Below are 26,377 nucleotides of genomic sequence, written 5' to 3'. Positions count from 1 at the left end.
ATTACAGCTGCCGTCCCGTCCTTCCTCGCAGAGCGGCACGCCGTCCGGTTCTCTGCTCCTGTGCTGTTCTATTTGCTCCCGGTGACATGGACTTCCTTTCGGGATTGAGCGCGAGCCGGCTCACCGCTCCGGTCCTGAGCTACGCGCTAGCGTGAATCCGTCGCATTGCCTTCTTCTTCTTCCTATCCTGTCCGCTACCCCTCGCATCCTTATGCGACGGCTCGGAGCGCGACCCGACTCAATTCTCCCGTCTCGCCTCGCCACTTGATGCGTCCTTCCCGACGGAGTCGAGCGACGCTTTTGATCCCGTGCCGACCTATGACCGACACGCGCCAGGTCCGAAACACGCTTCCGATCTCCGTCGCCATCCGTAAATGTGTCTCCGCTCATTTGTCTCTTCGTTCGCAAGAGCGGGTCAATGAAATGGCCAGAAAACGTGAGCAGCGAGCGGCGGGAAAAGAAGTGGGCGCGTCTCCATTTGCAGTCGGTGACAGCCAAACGAGCGTCAAATGCGTCGTCGGGTGTCACATTTGACTAGGCGGCTTTCGGCGACCGACCGTCAGAAGCGCGTCGCGGACCCGATCCGATGAACGGAGCGGACGGGATGGGGAGCAACGAGCCGCGGGCGGCGTCGGACCACGTGAGGAAGAAATGGCGGCGGGTCAGAGCGGACAATTGGGATGGCTCCGCTCTGCGAGGAAGGCGCGCGACAGAACAGAAGCGTCGGCGCGGCGAGGCGCTCCGTCTTTGTTCCGTCTCGGCCACTGTTGCCGCGCGCGCGGACGCCCCAAAGGCATCTTCAAACAACGCCGCTCCAACGCTTCCCGTCCGTCCCTGCGGGCCCTGCCTGTAATTGCTAGCCTAACCTGTGGAGCGCCACTGAGCATTTTCGCTCCGTTCGACGAAGGGCCGCGGCCAAAACAAAAAAAACAAAACATCTCTTTTCAACGAACGCAGTCGCGTCGCTTTGCGCCGCACGTCGGACGATCGCGGCCGGCGCCGCGCCCCGCTCGCGTTGTGACGAGCACCTCGGCTGCAAGTGCCGTGACATCATCGGCAGGCTTCATCCCCAAAATAGTCGGGCCCAGTCTGCTTGACACGTCTCGTCGTTAGAGAAACTACATTTAGAGACCGCACGGCTCGATGAATGGCCCCCTCACCCCCCCCCGCCCCCGCCTCCCTCATATGAAAGCTCTCTTTAAATCATCCAAGCGTGTTTTTCAATCTCTCCTTCATATCTGCCGTCATCTTGCGCCTCGCCTCGCTCTTTCCTCGCGTCCTCCTACGGCCTCGACCGTCCGCAACTTCCTGCGCGAGCGTTTGGCCTGGGATGACACGCACACAAAAAAACCCCCACAAAACACCAAGACTGGCTTACATTCTACTGCAGTCCATTTGTGTGTGTGATTTTGAAAGGCCACGTCTTCTTCCTCCTCCCCGAGCTACACCAAAAAAAAGAAATAAGCAAACAAAAACCCGTGCTCGCTTCAGTCGCATGGTTACACACGCTAAATAAATAAATACGCAGAATGATGTAAGATGCCTTTGGCCGACCGGCGACCGGAAGCGCCACCGCGAATGAAACCCAAACGTTGGCGTCCGGGTGCAAAAAGCCTCGGAGATTTCAAGAATTTATCTTCAATTCAGAACGCGCTTAAAAGTGTCAAATCGACGTGCGTGAAGGAACACCCAAAAACCGAGCGGACCGGAATGCCCGAAGGAAGGCCTGTCCAACCCGTTTCCGTCGCGGGCCACATTTTAGTTGGCGTTTCCCTCGGAGGGCCGCTCTGACTGAAACCAGATCAAGAAGTCAAGAATAGGGATTTATTCAACTAGTGTTGAAGCGACTGTAATGAGGTGTTTGGCAACGACAAATAAGCTGAATATACTGTACATCTCTTATTTACTACGAATGAGAATTTGAAATGTCGCTCCATATTTTAGCGAGCGTCATGGAAGTTGCCATGTATGATTTGCTTTTGCGGGCCGCATAAAATGATGTGGCGGGCCAGATCTGGCCCCCGGGCCTTGAGGTTGACACCTGTGCCCAAAGGCATAGGTTTTTTTTTTTTAAGGCCTTAACGCACTCTTTTAAAATAATACAAACCCATTTGAACAAAAATATACCGAGCGAGAGCACGGTCAATGGATTAGACCAAAAAGAAAAGGTCGGGATCGGTCTGCGTTTGCAGAAAACAAAGCCCCTTTTCTTGCAAAGTAAGAAAGCGATCATCTCTCACAAGATACATCGACAACTCTGCTCAAAGACGTACGGCACCTTCGAAAACGAACCTCTGTCGGCGTAAAAGGCAGGATTGCAGCGGATGACGCTCAACTGTCCAAAACGACTCAGCTGTGCCGGTTGCTTCTTCTTCTTCCAAAGCGACGTGGTCTCCGACTCAAGCGTGTCGCCATCAAGTAGTCAGCGGTGGAACTGCACCCGATCAAAAAAAAGAAATGCAAAACGGACTTCCTTCATGTCCAAGAAAATGATCCGTGAAATGGAAGGACGGGATGGAGCAGGGTTGACTGCATCCCGGTAGAGCAAAACGGCAATCTTCCGGGTTATATCCAGCGCAACTTTTTAAATCACTCCTCAAAACTGTCTCGGTCCCTCCAATAAAAAACAAACAAGAAGCGCATTGATGACAGTGACATTTGGGATCATCCCCACAAACGTTGGTTTGCGTGCAAAGGGAAAGGGCAATTTTTTTTGTTCACGTATTTATTTATTGATCATTTTTCTGACCAAAGGTAGCATCGTTTTCAAAATTCCCGCTCTACGGGAACCAACAAGAGAAGAGACAAGCACTTGTGTCCGCCATTGCTGAACGGTCGACGGAACGGAGGACGTTGGGCTCCTCGCCGCCGGCGCGCGCGTGAAAGGGGCCTTTATCGGAGGCTGTCAATGGCGCCGGTCCGCATGGGAGCCCGCCACAATGGACCCGTCATCGTGAAAAGAGGAACAAAAGAGCCTTTGCCTAAGAGGGGCCCCCACTCGCCACACTGGAAACGGGCAGGTGCACCCCCCCGCCCCTTGGGATTCATACAGTATGCATTTGCCAGCCTTCTTTTTTGGGCCCAAAGGCGCGCTCCGCTCGGCCGCGTGCGTGTTGCGTCAAAGCGACTCCTCCCCCCGGCGTGCCCTCAGCCCACGTCGGGTGAGTGGGTGCGCGCTTGCCGTCGTCTTTGCTTCCCAACATGACAAAACCCGCAAAGCGTCACGGATGGCTCCTCCTTCTCTGAAGCAAGGCCGTGTGTGTGTGAGAGGACATTCTTGCATCCCCCCCCCCCCCCCCCACGTTGAATGCAGAAACACACCACTTAGCCCACTCCCAAGTTTTAAAGCACACCGCACCACAAATTGCCATTTGAGTTGCGTTGCAACGATTGGGAAATCGTTGGTCTTTTTCATTTTGGGGCCATCTCGGTGAAACATCTCCTTGCTTGACACCCCAACACGACAGGACACGAGCCCTCCCCCCGTCCCCAAATGCTCATCTGGTAGCTTTAGCGGCGGTTAATCTTGGCCGTTCACTGCCACGACTGGCACAACAGCCGGATGGCCCGTTTGCAGCCTTTCCCTGAACCCCCCCCCCCCCCCCCCTTCACCACATATGGACACCATCGAGGATGATGGATTTCTCTCAGTGAACATGAAAGCTTTGTTCAGGCCGCTCCAAATCATGACACTTGACTGTAAAAAGAAAAAAACCAAAACGGCATTAGCCGAGGAGTAATCTGGGCTCCGTATTGGCCAATGGAGACGCTTTCATAGACCTTCCTGGCTGCGGACCTGGACTGCAGGCAAGAGATAAAAGGCGTGCGAGGAGGGGCCAATCGGGGAGGGACGGCTGTCAAATACAGAGGCGGACACGTAGCTCGCTAGCCAAGTCTGGAGCGAGGCTGATGACCAGCTTCAATTACACGCAAGGAGGGGCCGGTCAGGTGCGAAAGAGGGGGGGGGGGGGGAAAAAAAAAAGAAAAACATCAACAGAAACAACCAAAGCAAAGCAAACTCATCATTTGGATGCGAAAATGTGATTTGATGTGCCTTGGCAGGAATGGGGCCGGCCGCCTCCAGGGGATCTGGAGACGCTTGTGTAAGGCGCGCTCTGTCGAGGCAAGTGAAGCCGTGCGCTGACTCATTTGTTGATAAAGCCATTGCTTTACCGCGCACACGCGCGCGCACACATTCCTCCATGCGAATGCCTTTCCTCATATTCATTTAGATTCCACAAGATGCCACAGTAAGTGTGTGTGTGTACAGGAAATTTCACCTCCGCTTGATCCCACTCTGGAAAATCAATGATTTCATAAAAGCAGCTTAGCCACATAGGCACGGGTCATAGCAGCTGCAATGCCCCCCCCCCCCCATTCCTCGCCGGGCCCCTCCCTCTATATCGAGATGCTCATATAATTCGACACTGTTGGTCAAAGGGAAGTCCAGCCCATTGTAATGTCTGCCTTGATCATCTCAAACGCAAGCAATATTCTTTTTCTGAAATTGTTTGTTTTATTCTGGTCAAAAAAAGAAGCGGTGATGTCAGTGCTCGGCGGGTTTTTTGGGGGGGCCAGTGGGGCCCTTCTAGAAACAGGCAAATTTCAACAAGGCAAACGCAGCTGGGTGTAAATTCAAGATACTTGCAATATTTGGCTCCAAGTGGGAAGCGCTTTGACTAGCGCTTGAGTATTTTTAGTTGAGGATTTCCCTTCTTCTTAAGCCTTGTTTACAAAGCAGACATCAAGTTTCGTCATGTATGTTTTGATCTACCATCAAGACTTCCTTTGATTTATTTGGGGGGGGGGGGGGGGGTGTGCGTGCGTGTTCTTCTGCAGCGTGACATAACCGGGAGGGGGCGGGGGAGTGGGGGTAAGAGTCAGTCGTTATTTTTGGGCTTTAAGTTTTGAGCAGATGCCCAAAGTGCGGGCGCATCCGCGCACGCGCGCGCACGGGGAGGGGAAGGGATTACTGTAAATGTGAGGGAAGCGGCGGAAAGAGGAGGAGGCGATTAGCGAACGTTGCGGTGACTTGTGGGAAGGGAACGACAGAGTTGATAAGAAGACACCTGACGGCAAATGTAACCTTGTCAAAAGCCGACGACGCCAAACATCCCCGGCGCTCAACTTCCTCGCGCAGGTGTGCTTTGGCGACACCTGTGGGCGGGAAGTAGCTTAGCGGTGCCGCGAGAACCCATTGACGCCACCGATTCTCAAAGATTGACACCAGAAGACCGAAGGCCAAGACGGAGAGAGGTTTCATTGCTACAAGGCGAGCGGGCTTTATGAGTCACCGGCAACTCGGAACGGAGGAACGGCCGCAATTCGGGAGGTGAATTTCTGCGCTTCCGTCGACGAACATTCGGTCTTTACGAGCGGGCCATCTGTTTCTACCCTAATTTTTCTGGGGCCGCTCGCAGATGGCCCATCTCGCGCTTCGCGGCGCCCGAAATGAGAAAGGCGCCGTCTTCCTCGGAGCGCGCCCGGACTCGACTTCCGACCGAAGCAAACTCGCACTCGACGGCGGAGGTTGTCAAAGGAGTCGAAGCTCGCGGACGGGGTCGGGGCCGGCAATCAAACCGACGTCGTCGGCGCGCCGCATCGGAGGGCGGGTCGCGACGCACGAACGCTCCCGAGTGCCGTACGGGGGCGGGGAAGGACGGATGAGACTCCTTCCGCCTTGTGGAACGGGAACGCGGGCCTTTCCGCGGGAACCGACGGCGCCGTTCGCCTTTTGCGCGTGACGTCGCGGCCTTCGCGGGGAAGGCCAAAATAACGCTTTGCGCGTCTTCCGACGGTTGAAACTCGGGTCCGGCGTATTGTCCCGTCTCCGCTTCCGCAAAGCGATTCCTTTCGACGCGGTCGCATCTTGCGCTGCGCCGGGGTGGACCGCTACTCGGACTAGACTAGTACTAGTCGACCAAACTTTCAAACGTGACCTTTCCAGGTGCATTTTCACATTGAGCGCGTGCCGCCCTTCCCGGAATAAAATGAAACGTTTGCTTTTGTACAATGAGGACTTTTGCTCATCAAACGATTGTTTTCCTAACGATGACTCTTTTAGTCTTTTTGCATTCTTATAAAATGATGACATTTGCCCTCCTATAGCCCAGCCCGAAAGCAAAGAAATCTTCACGTCCCTTTTTTTTCTCTTTTATGGGCTCCGAAAGGACAAAAGTAGAGTGCAAAACACCTCAATCAATAAGATAAAGGCTTGAAAATGCCGCCAAACTTGCAAAATGATTTTCATTGTCCTTCTTTGATGCGTTTACAGACATTTTTGGGGGCGGGGATTCATGCCCCTCAACGTCAGCAAATGCTTTTGAGCCCGCCCCCGCCATAAGGCTCCACCCCCCCCCCCCCCCACCCTTGATAAGAGCACGTCCTCTCAAGATCCTACAAACGACTCGTTGACACATTTCCAAGTGCCACAAAACTGGCAAAAGCGCGGACACACGCGCAAAATGAGAGAAAGGGGCGCAGTGGGTCATTGCGCAAAGGCCCTACAGAGCATGCGAACACTCGCAAGAATCATACCTAAAATGAAAAATAAATCCTCGTACACGTTCGAGAAATGAATATGGAGGTGAAAAAACCCAAAGAAAACATCGCCTCCGCCCCAAATTTTGCACATCCGCGCAACTGCCGAAGCGTTACTTTGACAAAGTAAAGAATACAAAGTCAAATCTCCTCGGGCTGGTTTCCACGGCAACCAGCCACAAAGCGGACGGTCGCGGGGCCGCGCCCAAAAGGAGTCGAGTTGTGAAACTACTTGGGGAAAAGCCCCAAAGAGTTCTGAGATATGAAGTTGGCACACTGGGAAAATGTTTTCTTTTTTCTTGTCATCTGACAGAAAGCTCATCAATTCGATTTTCTTGCGTTTCCATGACTTTTGACGCAGACTTGTTTTTCTCCCGATATCACGGCTCGATTCTTCAGATTACTTTCTTTTTTCCTGTGTATAGTTTTTGTAAAGTCAAGATTTGATTTTGTCATGATTGACCTTGAACATTTTTATACTATTCTTGATATTTTGGATACAAAATTTTTTGTATTTCTTGTCTTTTTTTTTTTTTGGTTGACTTTTTTCAACGTTCTCCGTATACTCCTTAGTAGGCAGGGGTAGGCTCGAGTGAGGGTTTGGACAGCCTGTTCCGCGCTTGAGAAATTGGTAAAAGCGACCAAACGCGTTTTCAAGCGCATCTACTGCACCGCGGCTACGCGAGTGCCATCATCCAAAGTGTTCTCGAGTTGCGAAGGCAGAAAACAGGCAGGAAGGACGACGACAGCGCTCGCTATCCTCTACCCTTGACATTGAGGAAAAAAGAAAAGAAAAAAAAGACCGGTATCATTATTTTTTGGGTCCATTTCCAAAAAACGTCACCTTGCTGGCCTTTGGCAGTCACCTCGCTTCAAAGTTGTCACGATGATACCATCGTCTGCATCCAGCGTCACATCGTAAACCATAAACATTCATTACCCGTCCCGATGTTAGCATTGTCAACATCTGGCACTGCTGTTTGCATCCAGCACCATCCCATTATTCACAAACATTCTGAAGCCATCCCACGACTAACATTGTCTGCATCTGGCCCCATTTGTCCATATTCGGAGCCTTCCCATGAATCAAAAACATTCGCAATCCATTTTGACGCTAGTATTGTCGCTACCTGGCAACTTTGTTTGCATCCGGCACCATTACACCGTATACGTAAATCAATCCATCCAATCATCTGAATCCGGCTATCTTCCCATGAATCGTCGGCGTTCCAAATCCATCTCAAAGTTGGCATCGTCTGCTTGCGCCACCTTCGTCCGCATCCGGCGCAGGTTTCTACACGGGCATGTGTATCCTCCTTAAATTGTAAGCATGCTTCAACTATCTTAATGCTAGCGTTGTCTTTACTCGCCACTTTTATCTGCATCCGGCACTGTAATCAGCATCCGGCACCGGGCCATAAAAACGTACCGATGTACCGAATCCATCCCAACGCAAGCGTTGTCTGCATGCCTTCTCCTCAATCTGGCACCGTTTGCTGCATCTGGCACCATCCCATAAATCACAAACATCCTTCATCCATCCCAGCGCTAGTATGGTCCGCATCCGGCACGGTCCCATTACTCCTTGGAGCGAGTCAAATGATGCTTGGGCGGGTCTCCGTTTGGCTAGAAATGTCACGTGGCCACAACGGATGGCGGGAAAATTTCTCGCGCGCGTCTGATTTTGCGCCGTGTCTCCGCAGCCCCCGGCCCGTCTCGCTAGGAGAGCAGGGGGGCGCCGGCGAGCAACGTGGCGGCCACGGTGAGCAGGAGGCGGTCGCGCGACAGGCTGCTGCCGCTCACGCTTTTCTCCAGCTTGGGAACTTTGGGGTTAAATTCATCTGGAGGAAAACAAAATAGTACAGAGGAAGAGAAAGATGAGCGTGTGTGTGTGTGCGCGTGACATTATTAATTCATCAAATGCAAATGGCGATTCACAAACACGATCAACAAAGCGGCAATTATCATCAGCATGTTGCTAACTCTCCAGTGTACTTTGTGTTTTTTTCATACTAATGATGTTTTTGTCCTAAGCGTGTGCATGTGTGCGGCGGTGGTGATGGTGGCGTGCGGGGGGGGGGTGTTCAATCAGGATGAATTAGCACGGTCTCGCAATTGATTAAACCCAACGAGAACATTAGCCGCGGGCTGAAAGAGCTGCGAGAGAAACGTCCCGAGCTATTTGGCGTAAGAGCGGACGTGGGCCGTTCATGACGCTCGCTTCCCATTACGTCCGCGGGGTCATTAGAGGAAAAAGACAGACGTGGGCTGATTTCACGCAGAGAGAGATGGAAGTTGAACACGGGACACAGCCAAGGGGATACGCCGGCGTAGTCATACGGCGACAGGAAGAAGGGATTAGCTGCTCAGGTGCTCACACGTCATCGCCCGCCAGGCTTATAATTAGGCCCCAATTGATATGACACATACATTATATAGATAGATATACGTGTGTGTGTATATATATATATATATATGTGTGTGTGCGTCTACATCTATTTACACACATACTGCGTACATACATTTTATTCGCAGACGCAATTACATATCCTGTATAGATAGCTCTAGAGATACAAAGACACCTAATAATAGCACAAGCCCAGGTGACCTGAGCTACTCTCTCCAAGCTTGCGTCCCAAACGCTGCGACGTGCCGCGGTTGCTTGTTGATGCCATCGAGTCGGCTGCCCTTTTTTAAGGACACGTTTGACTTCATGCGCTTTAAAATCCTCACTGAGAGGCCGCGAGGCATTTTAATGTTGACCTTTTTTGTGCTTTCATAAAAAAAAAAGGCCTCAGGCTCCTTTTTTTGGCACCCGTTTGACCTTTTCAATCGTCAATACAAACCCTGTTCTTGTCACCCGCGAGGCCCGCAAGCTGCCAAGCTATTTTGGTGCGCGTGTAAGTCGTCTTTGCATATGAATGAGTGATCCTCTTATGGCAGCCCCCACAAATATGCGGCGGCGGGGAATTGGTCGTAGGCCGATGCGAAGCCGCCGCCGCCGCCGAGAACCCGACATCATCGCGGCGGCGGCGGAGGCCATCCAACCCGCGCGGGTTGGATGGCCTACGCCTCGTGCGGTGTTTTCTCTGCCTAAACCACCCCCCCCCCCCCCGATTCCCAAAACACGCCAGTTGGGTGTGACTGGAGATGCGAACAGTCAGATTGATGTGTGTGAAGTGTTAGTGCGCCACAACACGGAGTCAAGGCGGAAGGAAGGAGACGTTGCTCCCAAGGCATTTTTCACACAACGAAAATCCTCCAAACGGCGCGATGGCGCCCCAAGTGTCCGCTTGATTTCAACAGACATTGCGCTGTTCCCTCTGTTATGCGTGCCTTCGCCACCCGGCGGCAGTATCGTAAAGGCGTACAGATGTACACGGAGCCACTCAAGACTAAGCTGTGGTGACAATGGTCAATCTTCGCAGAGGATAAAGAAAATAGGGCATTTTCTATTGTTTCTTCGCATGAAGGCGACACAGTTGAGGAAAAATTCATCCGGCGTCGCAGAACGAATACCGTCATGTCGGTCGGAAACCGAGGCCGGCGCGGAGCAGACGAAGGCTTTGCCGTCACTGACCCACTCCCGCTGCCTGAAGGCAAAAAGTTGCAACTTCATTGAGGTGTCCCGTCGGTCCGCTCTCGATTTCTGAAAATAGTCCCCGGCCGCCCTCGCCGAACGCGCGGCGACACTTTGTTTTACGACCCCCCGCGAGTCCGCGGCGAGATTTATCCGAGCGGACGGCCCGCTCGTCGCCCATCGACCGACGTGTCTCGTCGCGCCCGGGGGAGTTCCCTTCAAACGGCGCGTGCTCGTCTCGCGCTTCATGGAAGTCGGGTTTGAAAGCTCGCCGTGCCCACCGGCACCCGAAGGTCGCACGCGGTCGTCCGGGGCTCCGATGTTCCTTACGGAGCGTTTGTGACGACCGCCGACGAAACGTCGCGATAGTTGGGGCGCTTTTCCTAAAATACCAAATCACTCACCGATGTCGCGTATCTTGACGCTCGGCCGCACCGTGGAGGCGCCGGACGTCCGGCCGGAGTCGTCGTCCGAACGAGACGCTGAAAAATCAAAAGTGATGAAAGGACTACTCGGCTGCCAACCGGGAATGATTTAAGGGACGAAGTAGGAGACGGCCCAAAACGGGACCTTGGAAGCAAAACGGCCGACAAAGAGGTGATTACGCACCGGTGGAGCAGCAGACGTAGACCCTCATCCTCAGGCAACTGTGGCCGCGGTGGTGGTGGTGAGTGGGAGCGGCTAAAGGGCGGGTTCGAGAGTGAGCGTCGGCCATCGCGGACAAAATGGCGACGCCATGCCACGGCCTTAGAAATACTTTGCTCGTGTAAAATGAAGGAATATCACGGGGGCTCACTATTTAGCGCGCGCGCGGTTTTAAGCCTTACTAACACAAGGATAGCGCATTGACACGGTGCAGCATGCGCGCACTGACATATGTAGTAGTACTCTTGTCCCACGGTGAACTCGTAGCCCAGCGAGAAGGCGCTGTATCGCTGGAACTTCTCGGAGAACTTGATGGGCGCGTGCGGCGCGTGCGGCCGGTTGCACTCCCAGCGCTTGAAGCCGAGCCGCGGGTCGCAGGCCAGGTAGCCGCCGTAGCTGACCATGTACAGGACGTACTGCTCGGCCACGCTGCGCTCCAGCGTCCCCCGCGGGCTGGTGTCGTAGTGCGGGCAGTAGATGTCCAAGTAGTCGTTGACGCTCACCCGCACCGTGTAGCCCTCCCGTCGCAGCCTAAGCGGAGGGCCGGAGGGGGGAAAGTTAAACGGGCAAATTGTTTGAAACTCTCGGCCGGATGGACATGCAACTATTCATAATAAATACAGTCGCGCATACGATAGCGCGAAAGGAAATTCGGGGGACAGAAATGACTCCAGTGTACCAGCAGATGGCAGTATTATGCTGCTCTCGTGCTAACGTAGCCCCGCCTCCTTCTCTCCCTCCTCCCTCCTTTTTTTTTGCATCCTTGTCGTTACACAAAGTGGGGAAACGATCAGCATTCATCTGTACTTCCTACACACACACACACACACGAAGGCGTAGCCGTGTTATTAGTGGAATCCTCAAGAGACATGGCTATTTAATTAGAAAATGAGGAAGGAGAGATTGCATACCTTGATCCTGATCCTCTTTCCCGTTTGTGCGTAACGAGACGCTTTTTTTGAGGGGCGGGGGATCGGGTTGTGTTTACGGCACGTTCGTAGCATCACAAATAAAGAAAGTAGCTGCTACTCATCAACTGCGGAACAGTGGAGGAAAGTTCCCGAGAGGGACAACGGTGCACACCGACAAAGTTACGTACACGTAGAAAGCATATGCGGACAGAATGCGACGTGATTTTTTGGGGGGTTTTCCTACGCGACTCATGTCACGAGTAGGTAGAAAACAGATGCTATCTTTTGATTTATTCTTATTATAAATGAAGAGGATTTTATTGACCCATCGACAACTCCCTGGAGCAACCCACACAAACCGGGCCTATGTTTCTCCCCGCTCTGTGAAACATGAACGCGATTGTATTTGCGCTCTCAATTATGAGGCCCCCGCCCCATTTTTGGAGAGTATGCATCGAGTTAAAGAGAGCAAAAGAAGCAGCGGAGACTCTTTCTGCATCAGCAAGTGAAGCTTCTTCAGCAGTGCACCGACACCTCACAAGCCGCATACATTATGCAACGCTATCTGTGCCGTCTTCTGCCACTCGCGCACAGCGTGTGTGTGTGTGTGTGTGTGTAGCTGCAACTGAAATACATAAATCACTGCCATTACTGTCGTATATGCGCAAGAAAATGCCCGTAAGCTAACTGACTAACTGCCTCACGATACGATCACATTGCATGCATGCGAGTGGCTAATGAAGGCACGTAAAAATCAATCAATCAATCAATAATCAATTCACACCTGTGGGATGGTAAGAAGCTGCACAAGTGAAAGAGTGTGTGTGGGGGGGGGGGGCCCACCAGCCATCAACATTTGATGAAAAACTCCATTTTTTAAAACAGTCCTATTTCCAAAGGAAAGACATTTTTATCGACTATTTTTGAGAGTTAAATGTACTTTTCAACAGGATGAGTAGCGCATGATATCCGGACACATCGATTCATCGCGAATGATTCAACGGCAACATACACGCATGGATGCGCAAACACGGCCCGCGTCCATAATTCAAGCCTTCTCTTTCTGAAAATAAGCCGTCATCCTTTTTTGCGGTCGCTCTCTTCCGCCCTCGCCGACGCGCAAGCACGCCCGCGGCTCGGTCACGGAGTCGTTATTTACACCTTGCGGCGGGGAGCGCCGATAAGGAGCCCGCGCGGGAGACGGCGGGGAGGCGCGGGTAGCGGCCCCGTTTGACGCCGGAGCCTTGCAAAGCGGCGAGGGAGGGAGGCCTTTTTCTCGGGCCGCCGCGCGTGCTTTCGTGTCACCTGGATGCTCGCCGCCCCACAGCTTGAGTTCAGAAATCAAAAATCACAGAGTTCCGGCTAAGGTTCCCGAGGTGCCGAGAGTTATTCGCTTCCCGCAAGTCATTTGACATCGGAGGAAGGCTCGCACCCGCCAACGAAGTTCGGCCGTTCTCGGACGTGCACCGTTTCGGTAGCCGCCGTACTTTATCTTCCGAGGATTGGGATTTACGTGTGGCGCGAGCAAGGAGTCAAAGCGGCGTGACGGCGAGAGAGCCGAGGTCGGGCGCGGCCACGGGCGGGGGAGAAATCATCCCGTTCTCATGTGGGGGGGCGAGCCGGGAGATGGAGAAAAGATTGGAGGCGGCGCGGGTGGCCACAGAGCGGGCCCGGGCCAGATCGACCGGCGCTACAAACGCCGTCTGCCGCCGCCGATAGCCGGCCGCGCTCGCAACCGCGACCGGAGTTCTTTGTCGAAAGGAGCTACGGGGAGAGGAAATTTGAAAACGACTCACCATGAAATAATCAAGCAATCAACAATTGGGGCGGGAAATATGAGTGTTTTCTTGACAGTTAGGTTGATTTGAATGATCGCCTCCCAATGCACCCCTCGTCAAATGCCCGATACCAGGGGGAAAAAAAAAAAAAAAGAATCATTCGCAAGTTTAAACCTGCGACGATTAATCGACCGCTCATCAATTCTAAAATGAATCCAGAATTAGTTTTGATCATGGATTTAATCGCTTGGGTAGCCTTTCCTACGCCGGGTAACATTTGCCATTGGAAACGGTTCCTGCGAACGACCGTGACGACGTACCACGTCCCTCGACGGAGCTCGTCGGCGGGTCGGACTGTGCGAGCGGCACGGTGGCTTGACATTTGGCGTACATCGCCTCAATTTCTGCCAGGAAGGAAGATGGAGGTCAAAAAACAAAACAACACCCCCCCCCCCCCCCCCCGCCCGCTCCCTCCACAGATGAAGGAATATTAAGGGGGCCAGATAAGAATGAAGCCAAAGTCAGGGAGGGAAATTGAAAGATGAGAGGGCAGATTACGAGGAGAAGACGCACGGCGCACACGCAGGTCACGCTCCCGAGGCAGCTGAGCCGCTCAACGTGAGGCTAAACGCCGTGTCCGAGGCGCCCCCATTTGCTTCCTCGACGCGCCAATGCGGGTTAAGCTCGGGGCGGCCTTCGAGCTTTTCAAGTGAAACTTTAGTGCAAAGCGCGGCCGTTTGCGCAGTCTGCCGGCGGCGGTGCGGGCGGAATAGTAATGACCGCGAGCTGCCCATTAGAAATACGGAGACGGGCCCGGCGCGCCGACGCCGCGATTGGCCTGGGGTAGCCCCCGCAATCCACGCGTCACCTTTCACGGAGGCCCGCTGCGCAGCGTGGCGTAGTTCTTCGCGGAGGATAAGGAATACACGCCTTTGAGTGCCGACGTTGCCCGTCTACACGGGTCGCTCCGGCATTTGTGTTCAAATATCCCTCGCTTACAACGCCGCGCCGGCTGAGGCCACGCGGTAGCGCATTTACGTAAAGGGCACCGATTGCGCGAGGGTCACGTGCCGCCCCCCCTCCCCGCACATTCCTCGTTGATGACTAGCGATGACAGCCAGGAGATGGCGGGAAGAAGAAAGGGCGATTTTGCGATTGCAAATGGAAAAAAAAAAAGTCAAGGAAAGAGACGGAGAGATAAGACGACCCCCCCCCCCCCCCCCCATCGCCCCTCAGTGTCACCCTTTATGATCGTCTCCCTTCCCCCTCCTTCTGCGGCATCTATCGGCCACTTGGTAACCTTCGGAAGAAGAAGTGGAGATGATGAATTGCGAGAGGAGGCAGATTAGCAAACACGGACGGCATCATGAGAAATGACAAATAAGGAGGAGGGGCCGAGGGGAAGGTGACATTGAGTCCGTGTATCGGAGGCGGTGGGGGTCGTTGACGCCGGCGGCTTTTAGGAGCCGGAGGACGGCCACGGGATGACATGGAGGGAGGGGGGGGGCACCTTGACCGCTCCCCGCCGGGCGGCTGCGCGCAAGGTGGCGGCTAAGCTGCGGGGAGCCCCCCATCTCCGCAGCGCCGCCCGCGGTCGAGGCGACAACCTTCGCGCCGCGCGCGCGCTCGGGCGCGGTCGGCCCGGCTGCGAAAACAACGGCGACCCGGCCCCGCCCGAGACACAAGCTTTTCTCCCCTTCCATTTATCCGACGTCGCCAAGACGGATTTGACCGCACATCCTATGCAGGGGTGTTGAATTGGTTCTTGAGAAAAAGATGTATGCGCTGTTAAAAAGGATGCCTTGAAAGTTTGAAGAGCTTCCATTCGAATTCAGTTCAATCCGACTGAACCGTGCTTCCAAAATCGACGGTACCGGATTGAAGTCACCAGAAGACGATGCTCTTCTTATCATCTGTCGTCGACATCCAAGGAGTCTTCCCGACCTCGCCCTTTGCGATGCAGACAGAAAAAAAAAAAAAAGCGCATCTTTGTATTTGAAGCCTGACATTTGCATGTTTTGGAAACGATTCGCTCAAAACGGCCGCTCGCCCGCCGTCGCAAGAATCGGAAGCCTCTCTCGTTTTTCCAGCCGGCCCCGCTTTTAAAAACAGCGGCGAGCTCGCTTACCTTCCACCGGCCCGATCGACTTTGATCAGTGGTGGGGAAAGCTTGTTTTCTCTTTTTAATGTCTTCCTTCCGGTCCAGCGTTTGACAAATGAGCCACCAAATGGACTTGCGGAAAGCGACCGAGCTCAACGTACATGATGCGGCGGTGCAGCTGGCCGCGCGCTTCATCTCATCTCTTCAGCCTTCGTTTTGACCCTCGCGGTCGTTCTGCGGCGCTTCGCCGCACATGAGCGCGAGACCTCCCGAAGGGAGCGGCAGGAGGAAGATGAAGATGCTTCCCCGGTCGATGAGCGCGACCGCGACGCGCGGCTAGAAAGGCGGTCGCGATGACCAGCGGTGTGATTCCCTGGAACTGTTGATGGCGAAAATGATCATTCAAGACAGATGAGAAGTGCATATTCCAAAGGCCCTCGAGGTATTGCCCGCCGCGGGGCTGCGGTCAGATTCCTTTGATTGGAATTGACACCGGGTGGTCTTTTTGGGTGGGTTTCATGTTGGATTTTCTGGTAGACGCAAACAAGAGCCGCCATGAACGGTAGCCGGACTTGACGAGGCGTTTCGGCGCTTCCGTTTGCGGCGCGCTCCAACATAGGCCGCGGTGCCTCACAAGGAGGGCTGCCCCGACGGGTGCCTGAACTAAATGCAACCGCGGGGAGTTGAAACGCGCCCGCTCGAAATGAAAGGGGAAAAAAGGAGACCGTAGGGAATTTTGTACGCTCGACAAGGGATCATCGCAAAGCGGCGTCAAAGCCACCGTGACCGCCGGCGAGCTTACGCGCAGGCGCCCGCATCCGCGCGCGTTTATTCCGGCGAGACGGAGGGCAGTTCAAAGGGCTAACGGCCTCCATTACGCCCGCGCCGCTTGAGCGGCGCCTGCTAGTCAGTCAAAATGCAGCGGGAGCAGTGGAGCGAGCCAATGAGAAGAGGGGGGCTAGATGTAGAAAAGAGGCGGGCGGGGGGGGCGTCAGATTGGAAGGCCTCAAATGATTCCGATTACACTTGCAGCAAGCGATCAATTAGCCTGGTGCAACGGTTCAATTAGAGGCACGACTCCATTTGGAGTGCGCGGCCGGTCAAATGTGACGGGGGGGAGGACAGAAAGGCATGATGGGCGGGGGGAGTAAACTCAAAAAACCCTCTCATGTGGGCGGAGCATGGCATCAAATTTGGAGCTTCCACCGATTGCACACGCACAAAAAACAAATCAAGGACCCACGCACAAAAGGATGGGGGGGGGGATTGGCCATTTTGCCATTCCGGACCAGATCCAGGCCTCACACATCGATGACGAGGCAACATGAGTGACTGACGTGAAATTGGGTGGACTTCTCCGTCAAAAAAACAAACAAAACTTCTCCATTACTCACCGCTTGCGGCTTGAATTGCCTTTGCGGCCGACGTCGTTTTCCTCCAGGACCAAAGTGGTCGTAGCCCGGACATCATCTGACATGAAGCATCACCGATCAATAAAAGATGCCGCCGAGGATCGGCGCAGCCCGCGGCGCGGCACCGAGGAAGGCTCCACTTGATTTCAGTCGCGGCAGCCACGAATTTGTCAATTAACAGCAAGCTACTTCATATGCTAATTGGGGCCTTTCGAATGAATAATCCATCATTTTTCACGTCCGAACACCGTCCGCACCTCCGAAGAACCACAACCCCCGACATAAACGGTGTTCCCCCTCCCCCCACATATTATGTATTCACTTCCGGCGAGGCCGGCGGACGTCTCGCGACCTTCTTTTTCACCTTAAGCGCGACTCTGTCGAATTGTACGCGGCGGCTCGCCCCGGCGGTCATTTGCGCCGCCTTCCCGATTCACCTCGCACTCGGAACAATGACCGATGTCGGCGACAAAAGCGCAGGGCGCGCGCAAACATGACATCCATGCGCTTGCTCTCTCGTTGAATGAACGCAACGAACGGCGGGCGCAGCGGTCGGTCAAACGCCGAAAGGCGACGAGCGCTTTGCGAGGGTTGCCAACGCCGCGGCCTTTATCGGATTCCGCCGGCCCCGCTTTAATAGCGCTCTTGCAATCAGGGTGATTTGAGCGCAGTGCACAACGTGATTGCCAATCGCGCGCAACAAAGAAGTAAGTGCTTCCGAATCGTTTTTTCTGGGGCGAAGCCTTCCTGACGTTTCTTCCGAGTAGCGCTCGATGTTGAAATCTATTCGGCCTCGGATGACGTTTCTCGCGTTCCCGCTCTCGCCATTCTCCATTTGTTGCGTGAAAATATGACTTTGTTGCATGTGCTTTTGTTTTGCCCCCCCCCCCCTTGAAAAAACGACTCTGCTCTCAACACTGAGACTATTCTCACAGGGTTGCACATTTTGTTCTTGGGGAAAAAAAAACAACCGATTTCCTTCTTGTAAAATGCCGATTGTTGTTTGACGACAACTTCTGGGAAGATGCCGACCCATTCCCTTCAAACGTAATGAAGGCTACACGGAGGGGGGTGGCTGTCACTTTTTTTTTTTGGGGGGGGGTGAAGCTTTCATTCTCATCATTTCTGTCTCTCTCTTTTCCATCGGCGCAACACAACCAATCTCATCCGTCCCTTTTTTAAAAGCAGCGAATGAATGCGCCGTTGGTGCCGGATCAGCAAAACGATGAAGCGGGGGCCCTTTATGCAAATCAACTCGGGCAGCACGGCTGCTAATTTGTGGCATTACGTCCACCGTCGGCGTGCGACGAGGTCCTGCGTTTTGAACGGCAATTTTAACGGGATGGGCCATACGGCGGCCTTCGCCTCGAGATGTTGCCCAAAAAAGAACCCCCCCCCCCCGTGATATGTCAAATCTCAGCGTTTTTCGCCGGATAATTAAGAGTCGTCGTCGGCGGGAGAGCGTACGCGACCAATCTGCTGATCGGCGGACCCCATTACACGCAAATGACGGCCAACTAAACGGGCCCAAAGTGAGTTTGGACGGCGAGCGACAGACGCCCACCGCGCCGCGTCATTGGGAATTAACGGCAACTTTTAATTCCGAGCTTCGGCCTCGGGGGACGAAGCCCCAAATTTGCATACAAATGAACACAATTTGCCGTTTGTTCGGCGGCGTGGATCCAAAAAGGACGCGAGATAGCAAGAGGGGAGCGGAGCGAGCGCCTCAAACACGCTTGCCTTTGCGACGGCCGCCGCATCCCGAAGGAGCGCAAGAAATGTTCTTTGCTCGCTCTTTTTCCTGCCAGATAAGGTTGATTCGCGCAACGGCGCGACTTGTTTCCCCTCACAAAAACCCAACTTAGCTCTTCCTTTTCCCCTTGATAAAAAGGTGCCCGTTCTCAAAAGCATTCACGCAAGACCACCGGATGAAGAAAAACCCCTCAGAAGCCACTCGACGTTAAAACGACACGTCGCCTCCCCGAAAATGCGGGCAAAACCACGACGGCGGGATGAGAAGGTGACTTTGGAGGATTGAAAGAGTCACGCGGTGACGATCGCGGCAGCGTACGTCTGCGGCGGCCACTTTTGCCCCTTTCCATTTGATTGGAGGCAAGCGCGAGGAGCTTGGGCGACGCCGGCGTCTTTGGGCCTTGCCATGGCTTCAAAGGCATCCTCCCGATCGCTCTGCGCCTTTGCTGCCGGAGCGCCGTCGCGGGTGAAGCTTTCTTTTCACCGCTCTCATTTCCACCCGGAAATAACAAGCCGGGCGGCGGGGGGGGGGGGAGCCTCTCCCGCTCAAGAGCCAATTAAAGTGGACCGATCAGAGACGGAAGAAGACGGAATGACACTCGTCCCGGGGGTGGGAGGCGCACAAATGCTAATAGCAAAACAAAAAAAAAAAAACCCCATAGAAGCATTTTGCAGTGTAATTAACAAATAGCGCCTCGGTGGAGCTTTTTTGAGGAGAGGCGGGGGAGGTTGCTGATCTTTCTCAAACGCTTTGCATGTCAATGACTTGCGATCACGTTGCCGCCATGCGCCAATGTCAATGACTGGCGGGGCGGGCGGGCCGGCGCAGAACCTCCACCGGGTTGAAACACCCCCCCCCCCCCCCCCCTCAGCGTTTGCAGCTTTTTTTTTCTTTTTGTTTTGGCAGGAGGGGGAGATGGATTTCATATCGGGCGCTCGGACGACATCTGGATTTAATTGGACTGGAGCCGGCGGTGACGGAGCGCGCGCCGTTTAACCGGCGGTACGCTCGCTCAAGTCGGCGCGGGGGATGTCCGGCGAGGGAATTAGAAGGCGGCAAACGAATAGCCGCGAAGCCGAGCGACGACCGCGCCCATCGGGCTCGACTGCCCGGACGGAACCGCCGCGCCTCCGACGCGGCCCTTCTTAATTGGGCCTCGTAAAGACATTAATGAGCTTGATGAGTTGTCATCAGACTGGCTAATCAAAACTCGAATCCATTTGGTGGCGCCATCAAACTACGCATTTGGGGATCTCCTGGACTCCGTCGAGCACAATGTACAAAGTAGCCCCCCCCCCCCCCCACGCATCAGGATTCCCCGTGCCACCCACATATGCATTTTTTTGCACTTTTGCCGGCGTCGGCTTTTCGTCAGTGGCGCGAGGCACGACGCTTCTCCGACAAGTCGACATTTTCCAGTTACTCTTTAGCGATGGAGTACGTTTTTATTTAGCCGGCCGGTTCGTTCATCAGATTGGCAGTTCGCGTTAGCCGCTTGGCCATGAGTTGAAGCAAATAACTCGGTCAGTTAGTTTAGCGGCGATCAAAGTAAGATGAGCTAGCCAGAATGACGGACGTCGGCGCCGAAAGCAAACGGAAGCTCCGATTGGAGAACAAAACGGAAAGGGCTGATCGGGGATTACAAGCCCTTTGATGGATTATTGGGCGAACGGCGAATACATCTTGACGCCGCGCTTTCATGAGCACGCGTCAAACGGAAAAACCGGCGGCCGGAGATTTCAATCAGATGAGCGCTCTCTTTGTTCGAATGATGCGTTCCGACGTGCGCTTCGACGGCACCCGAGGCTCCGTCTGCGGAAACACCCCGGCGGGGTAGAAGAGCAATTTTCCCACCGGGAATCCATCTCGCGCGTCGCACTGGCTTTTACCGCCACAAACAACAACCCGCGGCCGGACGGAACATCGTCCTCGCCGCGCCGCCGGACTCGGAACGGCCGCCCGGATTTCCTCTGCCCGTCCGTCACCCGTGGCTCACGCTTCCCGGGAAAACGGCAAGATTCTCACTCTCTCGGATGTCGGCGAACGAAAGAGCCGTCGTCGGCGGGCCGATCGACGAGTTTGCTCGCCAGCCGTTGAGCGGTCGGTCGGCGGACCGCTTTGCGAGCGATTATCTACGGCTCCGCGCCTCGCCGACGACCGGCGTTCTACGTGGCCGGATGCGCTTCTTTTGGTGCGGCGATTCACCTCGCGTTACCCCCTCCGGGGAAGTGGCGCGGAATCCCTTTCAAGTCGCGCAAAGCCTCTATACCTCATTTGCGCGGATGCGGAAGCAGCGATCCGTCCGGACCGCGTCCGGCTCATGAGACGGAGGCCGAGCGTCCGGGGCCATCCCTCCCGCCGCGGAAATGCGGCGCGGACGCCTCGCGAGGTGAGGAGACTGACGCGCGAGACGCCGCACGACGCGCTTTTCAAGCACGCCGCGCAAACCCACAAAGTGAAGCGACAACAGCGTTTTAGCTTCACTTCTTGAACGTGAAACGTCCTTTGCTCTTTTCTTTCTTTGTCTACTTTCTTGCAAATTCCTTCTTGAAGAATGCACCAATCTTGATCAAATACGTGCGCCATACGTCTTGAAGGTCTCCTCTCGGTTGACCTCCCGCTGGGATGTTTGTCATGGAGCCCCTTGACAATTTCAGCGGGGGATACGTTCGAGGGGAGGGGGGGGGGGGCTTCGGAGAAGGATCTTCAGCTCCTTCAAATGTTCTCATTAGGGCTGCCAAAAGGGTCTTTGGCTTTCGGGTAATTACGTCTCCAACCGGGGGCCGGGGAGGGTCTCCGTTGTAACAAAAGAGCTCATTACCGGGCGCCTTGTACTCGGAAGTCGCCCTTGCGGCTCGAATGAAACGATTTCCTGCATCTGCCCGCGTTCGGTCGAGATTCGCGCATTCATCGCTGAGGAATGAAGGAGCGGCGGATGCGGTTTCGCTCGGGCTCCGGGAAACGAGGAACCGAGAAAGCTCTAGAGCGTATCCGATAAATACAAACATTGTTTTGTTCGCACCGCTTTTATTTTTTGGAATGTATCATTTGAGCCGGAATGACATAAAGGCCGCATTTCCAAAAAATTCTTTCCGTATCGGGGAGCTAAATAGCTTCCTAATTAAGTGGCAAACTCAACAGCTAGCTAAAAAGAATCAAATGAAAAACGGCCAAAGAACTACCGCGGCACCCTTTGCAGAAAAGAGAGCCGCTCCAGTATAGGAACGAGGAAAGAGACCTTGACGCATCCGAGTGACATCCCGGCGGCAGCTTGTTTCCACACACGCGCACGTGATCGCTATGATTGATTTCTTTCCTGGAAAAATTTGCCTCGCCGCCGTCACATGGCCGACCGCTTCCTGCAAATTCTACCGGCAACCCGGGCGAAAACTTTTCCCCGGCACTCAACTCGTCCGTCGGCCGAGACGCAGCACTTCGACACACTTCCTCGACGGCAATTCAAACGCAAGACAAAAATTGGATCCGCGAGCGTCACTCCGTTTGTTCGTGAAAGCTTCCCACAAAAAGGTTCCCGTTCGCTCTCGGACTTGTCCGGCCCGATGAGCCGTTTCGCCTCCTTCCGAAAGGCTTTCCGGCGAGGCAGACGAAACCCCCGGGAGGAAGCGGAACGCCCCGACATTAATCAGGTTACGGCGCGGGATATCGTAGGGACGAGAGAGAATTCAATTTGAAAATCCAAAGAAAAAGGGGCTCGCTCTCCCGGATTCAATCGCTGCAATTCCGCTCGCTCTTGAATGCGCGGCGCTCATCGAGCGGGGGGGCAACAAAAGGGGCCGGCGGGTGGACCGATGCAATCGGGTAGCCCGGCGCGCGCGGGGCTTTTTATCGCACGGCGATAAGCCGACCTCGCGGCCGTCATCTGCGCCTGAAGCGCGGCGTTCGGAAACAAAAAGCCGCCCGCTCAAAGTCCCGCTTCCGTCAAGCCCCCGCGCGCTTTCCTTCCTTCGACGTCAGCTACCGCGCCGAGAATCGAGCCTTCTTTTTCCAACAAGGGAACCGCCTCCGCGCGGAGATGGGCCCACGCGGCGGCCAGCGAGCCGGACGACAAGGCTTCTCGCGCGGAGAGCCGCGTCATCGGCGGCGCGGCTCCTTCCGGCGCCTTCGCCTCGGCCGCCGGAGGGCCGCGCGCGGACGACGGTCGCCGCTGCCCGGGAAGCCGCGCCGATGCGGGCTGTTTTCGCAGAGGATAAAGAATAAAAGCCGGCGAGAATCGGAATACCGTCTACTTGTGTTGTATTGGAGAAGCGCAAAATCCATGCGAGCTACCTTTGCCTATCCATGGCGTTTCGCATCGTGCGTTAGCCTCAAGCTAGCTCTCTATCGGCAGACGGTTATGCCTTCCCTCGGCCCGTCAACGCCGGTCGGCGGCTTTCCGCCGACCCTTAATATGAATCATCTGCTGGATTTGTACTCCCGGCCGAGTAGTTTGGCGGTTTGCGGCGAGCAGACGGGGCTTTTGGTAATGAGAAGCGGGAAATTAAAAGAAGGGGGGAATTGAGAGGGACGGCCCGTCTGGCTTGAGACCGGGCTGGGAGTGGGGGGCAAGAAAATAAGCGACTCGGAGATGGAGGCGGGCGATAGGAGGCGAATACAAATGCACGCACGGGTTTGGGGGGGGGGGGGGGGGTGGCTGAGGTTGTGTGAGGAGAAGCGGCTGAAAGAACGTGAGAAGCGGCGAGTGGCAGCGGAGGACACAAAAGGCGGCGGAGACGGCATCGATCTCGCCGCACCTTCGGGGCCGCGCGGTGACCGGAAGCCAGCGAAAAGCCGGTATCAAGTGGGCAAACGCGTCGCAAGTTCCAGAATGGAAACGTACTCGAGTGGACGCCGCCGTCATACTTTCCCCTTCCACCGGGGGGGGGGCCAGAGTAAATTCTCCCTTTCAAGTGTATCGTCACGTTTTGCAAAGGTTTCTGAAGCCGCTGATTTCAAAAGGGGATATTTTAACACCGCGCTTTGACAACTATAAAAGCTTTTTCCTGGCAGATTTTGGTTCATTTTCCGGACGAATTGGAATATTGTAATTGAAATTGAAATCGAAATAAAGAAGCAGAAAGCACTTTTAATACTTTAATTCAACAGCTAAACGATGCACCAACCCCCACCTTCTTCTTCGATTGAATCAGGTGGGGGGGGGGGGGGGGGACCGGTTTTGAAATGATTTGTCATTTGTCATGATCCGTCACCTTCATTCTCAGATTTCCACAGCTTTTGTTTTTCTCCTTTTCAGTTGAGTTGCATGAGTTTGTTTTACAAAAACTGAATTGATCTGAAAAACAACAGCTGCTAAACAAACACGTGCAACGAAACATTTGGGGGGGGGGGGGGTTAGAACAGGTGCCTAAAATGTTGAAAAATGCTTCGGGGTATATTTGGCCACACGCCATCGATGGGCCACCTTCCCCGAAAAGAAATCGGCGTGTGCTTTGTGGAGGTTAGCGCGATGCTCGCGGAGAGTGAACTGAACGCACGACCGCGACTCCGCCAAACAAAGAGCGCCGGGGGGGGGCACTTACAGCAGGTTGGAGCTGTTCCAGTAGACCGCGTGCCGGTGGCTGCCTCTGGACGGCTCCGAGGTGGACAGCACCGGCGTCAAGACGCTCAGGCACCAAGTCGCCACAGCCGCCGCCGTCGTCGTCATCATCATCATCATCATCATCATCGCCGCCGCCCACCCAAAAAAAAAAAGAGCAGCAATGCCAATAATCCGCACGCGCGTGCGCGCTCCCGACCAGCCGGACACTTTGCCCAATAGTTCAGCACATCCGAGTTACGCGTTGTTCGAGTCCAACGTCATGGCGACGACACCGAGCCTCACTTCGGTGGCACTTTGGGGAGGGGGGAGGGGGGGTTCCGTTGCGCGACTTGAGCGTTCGGTGGCGTTTTGCGGAGGAGCTCGCTCGCTCGCTCAGCCGCTACCTGCCTTGCCCTCGCTTCATTCAGCAGCGCCACTCGCCGGATGCCCGCGCGCCCGCGCGCCTGCGCGCACCACACCGCCACGGGCCCGCCCTCTCGGTCAAGACGCGCACGCGCACGCACGCATCACGGCCTGGTATCACTCGCGCAAACCGCAACCCACGCGTGAAGAGAAATCGCACACCTGCCAGCATTTGGAGTGCCCCCCCGCCAAATTCAAATGATCTTGGACACATTTTGTGCGGCTTCTTTGACGTTTGTCAGGTCACTTCTGACCTAAGAAAGATGCATGTCGTTAGCCTTTGTTCGTTCCCTACTTGCAGCAAGCGAGGGATGCGGCCGCGCTCCCAATCAACCGACGCCGTCCGCACGTAAAGCCATTTTGAGACTCGGCCGCGCCCGTCGGCTTTTCTCGACTCGCTTTCCAGCAGAAGCTTGAAGGTTTTGCGCGAATACGGAGCGCTATTTAGAACTGTTCATAATTCCCTCGAGCTCGCCCGAGGCACCGGTTGCATCCGGTGGAGGGAAAAAAAAGCGTGACGCTGCCATCCCAACATCTCCCAAATCCCAGCTCGCAAGGCACTTTGCGGCTTGATTTGAAGAAAACAATATCAAAGCAAGCAAAACATTTGCCGTTCTTTGTCCGCCTCCCGCGCAACCGGACGCGCTTAACCCGAATCCGTGACAACAAACAATTTTGCAACGAGCGCGAAAGCAGCGGCTCACGTCCCTCCCCGTTGCCGTGACCGCGCCCCTCGCGTCCCCACCGGGGGGCGGCCGCCCGTCGGCCGGGCCCGATCTGGATGCGCGCTGACGATTGGACGGGCGCCGCGCCGACGCCCGCGCCTTTGTCCGCTCGCTCCGTTTCATTACTGGCAGATGGCATCGCGGCCGTGCTCGTAGAAGCGGCCGGTCGCCGTGGTAACGTCACACAACAAGCGCATAAGGGGTGTCGAGTACAGCTAGCTTTCAGATGGAGGGAGTCAAATTCATCGGGGGGGCAGCGGGGCTAGAACAGATGAATGGTTTTTCAATTCATTTTAAGATAAGAAAACCTTGATTTGTCCGACAATGGAGAAAGCGTATAGCGGATAGAGCGTATACGAGTCAAGTGAGCTCAAACCTCAGTCGTGGAACGGATACAAGCCACGAGTCAAGGTTCCGCCGTACCGCCAAAGACAAAGACACGCGGCTGGCCGTGAGCCCCGGCGGCCACGGTTTTGTTGCCAGAGTAAGGCGTACGCTCGCGACCCCGATGACCCCGCGGGCCGACATTCACCGGCCGCCGGTCCTCCGGGTCGTTATCGTCGGCCTCTTTCGGATGAGGGCCGTTGCCACGGCAACAAAGCGCACGCCATCATCCGTACCGCCTTTGTCCCGCCGCGCGCGGCCGAATCGGCGCGCTTGCCATTCCGCGGCCTCCCTCCTCACCCGGGAGGCGAGCGACAGATATCCGCCATACCGTACGGCCGTCGGCCCGTAAACCCGCGCCGTCTGGCTTTCTGCGCCGCGCCGCGCCAATGAAAGCCAGATGAAATGACGGAGAGCGACGTTTAATATGTTTCCCGGACCCGGCGAAAAGCGGCAGATGCATATTTATGACGTGCGCTCTGCGCAGCGGCGCGGCTACGCCGCTGTCATGAGTTATTGTCGGTACACGGCAGGCCGCTTAGGTACGCCGCGCCGACTTGCGCGCTTTTACCTTTGCTTATGTTCGGGA

At 55.0% G+C, this 26,377-nt stretch overlaps 1 protein-coding gene across 2 annotated transcripts; it reads right to left on the bottom strand.

Annotated features, from left to right (window-relative positions):
- Nucleotides 1-1,961: 1,961 nt before the first annotated feature.
- LOC147190406 (ephrin-A3-like) lies at nt 1,962-24,774 on the bottom strand. Of its 2 annotated transcripts, XM_086137388.1 has the most exons (6): nt 11,677-13,884; nt 11,445-11,575; nt 10,995-11,296; nt 10,730-10,801; nt 10,525-10,602; nt 1,962-8,381 (listed from the first exon to the last, which is right to left on the bottom strand). In XM_086137388.1, the coding sequence occupies exons 1-6, from the start codon at nt 11,767-11,769 to the stop codon at nt 8,260-8,262; spliced, it is 798 nt and encodes a 265-aa protein (XP_085993514.1). In that variant the 5' UTR covers nt 11,770-13,884; the 3' UTR covers nt 1,962-8,259. The 2 variants fall into 2 exon arrangements, with proteins under 2 accessions (XP_085993514.1, XP_085993515.1); XM_086137389.1 differs by lacking the exons at nt 11,445-11,575; nt 11,677-13,884 and adding an exon at nt 24,258-24,774.
- Nucleotides 24,775-26,377: the final 1,603 nt, after the last annotated feature.

This window comes from Hippocampus guttulatus, chromosome 18 (assembly GCF_054856545.1).
Source record: "Hippocampus guttulatus isolate MCC_2025c chromosome 18, RoL_Hgut_1.0, whole genome shotgun sequence".
NCBI classification, from domain to species: Eukaryota; Metazoa; Chordata; class Actinopteri; order Syngnathiformes; family Syngnathidae; genus Hippocampus; species Hippocampus guttulatus.
Note: the sequence above shows the minus strand (reverse complement) of the source record. Positions and strands in the feature narration are given on the sequence as shown.